This window comes from Chrysochloris asiatica, unplaced genomic scaffold (assembly GCF_000296735.1).
Source record: "Chrysochloris asiatica unplaced genomic scaffold, ChrAsi1.0 scaffold00045, whole genome shotgun sequence".
Taxonomy (NCBI): domain Eukaryota; kingdom Metazoa; phylum Chordata; class Mammalia; order Afrosoricida; family Chrysochloridae; genus Chrysochloris; species Chrysochloris asiatica.
This window is the reverse complement of record NW_006408563.1, coordinates 2,199,433-2,205,181: the sequence shown is the minus strand read 5'-3', so window position 1 is coordinate 2,205,181 and position 5,749 is coordinate 2,199,433. Positions and strand designations below refer to the sequence as shown.

At 37.0% G+C, this 5,749-nt stretch overlaps 1 protein-coding gene across 1 annotated transcript in view; it reads left to right on the top strand.

The window, feature by feature from the left end:
* The window catches only part of ADAM23 (ADAM metallopeptidase domain 23), a 226,996-nt gene that overhangs the window by 200,685 nt on the left and 20,562 nt on the right, over positions 1-5,749 (top strand). Inside the window, exon 24 of the mRNA XM_006861942.1 lies at positions 2,981-3,092. Within this exon, the coding sequence (XP_006862004.1) occupies positions 2,981-3,092 (112 nt within the window). The remainder of the gene's footprint in view (positions 1-2,980; positions 3,093-5,749) is intronic.

Here is a 5,749-nt window from a genome sequence, read left to right as displayed (position 1 = left end):
CAGGATCTCTTGTTATAGGCCTGTTCAAATTTCCTACGAAAGCCTATTAGTTTAGGTGGGTCATGTGTTTCTAGAAATTTGTCCATTTCTTCTAGGTTTTCAAATTTGTTATAGTACAATCCTTCATAGTCTTCTATTATCAACCTTTTTATTTCCTTTGGCTCTGTCATGATGCCATCCATATAGTTTCTTATTCATGTTATTTGTATCTACTCCTCATCTTTTGTTAGATTTGTCAGTGATTTGTTGATTTTATTAATTCTTGCAAATACGAACTTCTTGTCTTGTTGATTCTTTCTATTGTTTTTCTATTTTCTACTTCACTTATTTCTGCTCTAGCCTTTATCATTTCTTTTCTTCTGGTGGCAGTAGGTTCACTTTGCTGCTGTTTTTCAGGTTGTTGGAGATATTGATTAAGGTGTAGTTTGAGTTCTTTCTTCTTTTTGAAGTGTGCATTTATCGCTGTAAATTGCCCTTTCAGCACTGCTTTTTGCTGTGTCTTAAAGATTTTGAATGTTGTGTTTTCATTCTCATTTGACTCAAGAGATTTTTTATTTAATTTTAATTGATCTTTTACCCAGTAGCTTTTAAGCAGGGTGTTATTCAGTTTCCATGTATTTCATTTTATTTCCTTGATCTTCCTATTGTTGATTAAAATAATTTTTACTGTTGTTGATTCAGTTTTTGCATGTGCAATTCAGTGGCACCACTTACATTCAAAATAACTTTAAAATTTTCTAGTAATCAACTCTTATCTGTTCACTATGCATATTGAGTATCTATGTGTGCAAGATTGTACACAGGATTCTACACTAAAGAGGTTTAAAGGTGTTCAATTAAGCTTGGACCAGTCTCAGTCAAAATGAAATTCTCTCCCTCTTCACACTTGAATGCATTGATTTTCTGAACATTTTTTTTGGACAAGCTGGCAAACCTAACCTTAATATCTAAAAATACATGTTAACAATTATTTAAATTAGACACAGCAATAAGAAGTTATCTCAAGATTTATTAAGACTTCAGAAATGAAGAAAAGAAACATGAAAAAGCAGAGAGGAATAATATAAAAAGGAAATGCTGGAACAACGGTAAAGACAATCCAAGATACATGGCACGTGATATGGAGTAAAACAAGGTGGAAAGGCCTAAGAAGCTTTTGTACATGTTTCTGGAGTTTTGGGTTTAGTAGAAACTTAGGCTCACAAAAACCACTGTCATCACAGTGATTTCAACTCATCATGACCCTATATAGGACAAAGTAGAACTGCTCTTTAGGATTTCTAAGATTGTTAATCTTCACAGGAGGACAGTCAGAGCAAGTGGTGGGTTTGAACCACTGATTTTTTAGTTAGCCAAATGCCTACCCCACACCACCATCAGATCTCTTTTTAGAGTCACAGGGGAGGTATTATAGCCTAGTGATTATAAGAGCATGGATTTTGGAGCTAAACCACATCCTGGGTTTGAATCCTGGCTTAGTTACTTGCTGTATCATTGACTTTGGGCAAGGCACTTAATGTTTCTTAGCCGTTAGGGTTCTGGTATAAGGATGAGAGGCAGTGAAAAAAAGGAAGACCCTCCATGAAGGGATTGACAGTGTTGGTAGCAATGGGCTCTAGCATACCTTCTGTTGTGAGGTTGGCACAGGGTGAACATCCTTTTGTTCTGCTGTATGAGTCAGAATACCTAACAACAGCAACAACATAGAAAGCACTTGGTGCATATGTCTGGCACCGACTAAGTGCATTGTTGTTGTGAAACGCCATTGAGTCGGTGCCGACCCATAGCGACCCTGTCTAGGGTTTCTGAGGAGCAGTTGGTGAGCTTGAACCACCAATCTTGGAGTTCAAATGGCTTTGCAGTCTGGCGCATTAGCCCACAGCGTCACCCCAGGACTCCAACTAAGTGTGTTGTTGTTGTGAAGTGCCGTTGAGTCGGTTCCGACTCATAGTGACCCTGTATAGGGTTTCCAAGGAGCAGCTGGTGAACTTGAACCGCCAACCATGCAGTTCAAATGGCTTTGCAGTCTGGCACATTAACCCACAGCGCCACACCAGGACTCCAAGTAAGTGTCTAGTATTTGTTAAATTAAAATAGATCCGTAGGAAGATCTTTATGCTATTTCAATGATTTCTCTAAAAGCAGTATAAACGTTAATACATGAAAAGAACCTAATTTTCCCCTACTTACTCCCTCTCACTTTTTTACCTTGTTTTCAGAGAAGTCAAATTCTGGCATGTTGATCATGATCTTGGTTTTATAACTTTTCAGATTAAAAAGCTCCTTATATCAGTAAGATTAAGTGTGATTTTATCATCTTAATCATCTGTCTCTGAATGTATTTCACAGAGAGATAAGGCTTTAAACACCACTGTCTCAAGTTTTACAGATGGTTTATTTATTTCACCTAAATTACAAGTCCATTCTAGTATGCTGCTTGGTCCCCAGAGGAAGAGAGAGGAGACTAAGATTACACTCAGATCTTCAGTTGGCTGACAGAGAGAAGGGTGATAGTAGGCAAGGAAGATGGGAGAGATGCTCATTTGACAAGGAGCACAATGAGTTTGGTGTTGAATGTGGTGAGGTAATGCAGTGCATTGATGATTTTTGTCTCCTGGTCTTTCACTCTCTGGCCATGCCTATTAAAGCCCAATACCTATAAATGTACATATATACAGCTATTTCAGAAAAACTACATTGTCAAGACACACTTGTATATAAATAATATCCACATCAATAATTAAATTTCTATTTAAATTCTCTTCTTTTAAATCTGATTCTTTCTATGATTAACTAAAAAAAGCACATTTCAACAATTTGATCTATACATTGTTTCCCCTTTCCCCAGAGCTCAAGACCATAAAAAATTTTCAAATCATTTTTAAAGCTTCCTCCCTGTCCCCTATGCCTTTTACATTTTCAAGTGCTTTTCTTCCAAATGCAAGGAAAATGGCCTCATTCTGTTCTTCCTTCTTCACAGGTGTGCAGTAATGAAGCCACCTGCATCTGTGATTTCACCTGGGCAGGAACAGACTGCAGTATCCGGGATCCAGTCAGGAATCTTCACCCACCCAAGGACGATGGACCCAAGGGTTTGTGTGATTTCAGTTTTCAATTCATTGCATACTGAATTCATGGGCACTCTTTGGATGGTGTCAATGTAAAAATTTAGTAGATTTGAAGGGAGACACATAAAGATATCTCTTTGTTAATATAGTGTATAAATCATATTATTGCAAAGTTAAAATTCTGTGTATGCCATATTGAAAACAAAAAATGTGTTTAAATTGTATATTCCTTACTATGGTACTGAGATTCGGAGACGTAAGTATTCTGATTTCTTTTCTTCCCACTTCCTTTTGTATCCTTTAAACGTCATTATTCCCCATGCTTACAAATGGTACTTCTTTTAGTTTGTCTAAACTATGCCAGTGTTCTAATAGTTAAAATAGTTTTGCCGACATGAGGCTCTGATCATTCCCCAATTCTTGAATCTCTCCAGAAGGAAGTTGCAGCCTTCAGTGCTCTTTTTAAACACTGAAGTTTTCCACAGACATCTAATTCTTTGAAGAAAACATTAAAGATGTGGAACTTTGCTTAATCAGCCATTAAAAAAAGAGAAATTACAATTTTGGGATTAACAGAGTCATCTCCCGCAGATAGGAAACCTCAGGCCCTAAGGTCAGGTGATGTGCTGTGGTTCTCCAACTAGTGGGAGACAGGGCTGGGGCCAGGACTCAAGTGCTCCATCTCAGGCCCAGACTCTCTTCCATTGCATTATGTTATCACATGGTCTCATTATTTTCCCCATCGCCCTGCCATTATATGCTTCTCAGTTCTAAAGATCTAGATAAGTCATCAGTTGCAATAGGTTTACGATAGTATCTATTGCCTTTTTCCTGGAAAACTTCATTAGTGATTTAGTCAGCAGATTACTAGGGTTAACGGTGTACCTGAATAACATTGTATCATAGGGTTATTGTTTTTTGTGGTGGAGCTCATGGTGGTATCTTATAAGTAAATGGCATGCTTTTCTCCTGCAGGTAGAATTATAATTAGAAAAATATGTATAGAGATATGATCATCTCAATCTGCTTAGTATTGGATGTAAACTCTCTGAACTTCAGGAGAGTCCACATAGAAACAGGATTCCAAAAGCAAATGAAACACTATGGTCTTCAATCCCTGAAGAGATTTAGGCTGATTTGTGTGAATTTCTCAGTAATTTGTTGTTGCTACTAAGTGCCATAGAATGAGTTCAGTCTCATAGGTATCCTGTATAGCGTTTCCAAGAACAGCTGGTGGATTTGAACTGCCAACCTTGCAGTAACCATCCAGTGCTTATCCTATGGTGCCACACCAGGACTCTGCTCAGTAATGTTGTTGTTGTTGTTAAGTGCCGTCGAGTCGGTTCCGACCCATAGCGACCCTCTACAGGGTTTCCGAGGCTGTAAATCTTTACGGGAGCAGAACGCCTCATCTTTCTCCCACGGAGCGGCTGGTAGTTTCGAACTGCTGGCCCTAAGGTTCGCAGCCCAATTCGTAACCACTACGGTACCAGAGCTCCTTCTGCTCAGTAATAGTGGTATGGTAAAACTCATTGCATACATTTGCTTAATATGCTGGTGAACCCAAAATGCTGTACGAGTCATAATCACAGCCTTACAGTCTATTCCTGTTCTTCTATTTCTAAAAAGTAAACAATTCTTTTTCTACATTTAGTCCCTTGTGACTTCAGAACACAAAATTCTTAGATCCACCCTCAGAAGTTAGATTTAGAAATTTAGACTATAACAAGAGAAACAGAGGGTTGCTCTTTCCACATTTTCTCTCCTTAGCAAGTCTGTGATTCTTTTAAAGATCTACATGTTATTTTCCCAAGTAATGTTTGAGAAATGATGGTACAAGATCCCTGAAGAGATGAACAGAGAAAAATCTGCCTCGATTCTGTCTTTTCCTCTGAGTGCACAGCAGAATTATGAATTGTCTGGTTCTGTTGTCTAGTCCTTCACTTACTCATTCCTAGAAAACTTATTTGAAGTCACAAAGCAAAGGCTACATTCTAGAGAAGAGGACACTTGTTTTGTTTTGTGATGTAGTGATTTTTAGGCACTAGCTTTTAAAATAATTTTTTGATTATTCAATCATACGATTGCTTATTGGAGGAAAAATATCATAATACAGAAATCAGTTTTAAAATCATCTCCTTTTTCTGATTGCATATATTTTTTAAAATTCTTAATGAAAACAATGGCATCTCACTAGAGTAAAGATGTCCATTAGTTCTAAGATTGTTAAAATGCTGGTGAATATTTTTATTAACTTAAAATAATCCATTAATTAATATGAATGTAGATCAATTAGAAATGTAAATTGTTACATTTCCAGAGAAAGTGAAGTAATTTTAATACAAGTAAATAATAACTCAATCTATAATGGCTGGTTCCAGTATGGTTCCACAGAATAAGTATTAAACTGGTGAAAGTGAGTTCAGTGGTTCAAACTTACCAGCTGCTCCTTGGAAACCCTATACAGTGGAGCCGACTCAATGGCACACAACAACAACATGACTTTATCTTTCTGACCTCTTTAGAAAAATCCATAATCTATTAATATACTAGCAAAATGGGAACATCAGATATCACAGTTTAACACTTTCTTATGAATTTGATGTTCTGGTTAAAAAAAGATGCTAAAGAGAAACAGTGTATATATATTTTTAATCTATTTAACACATCCTTGCTACATA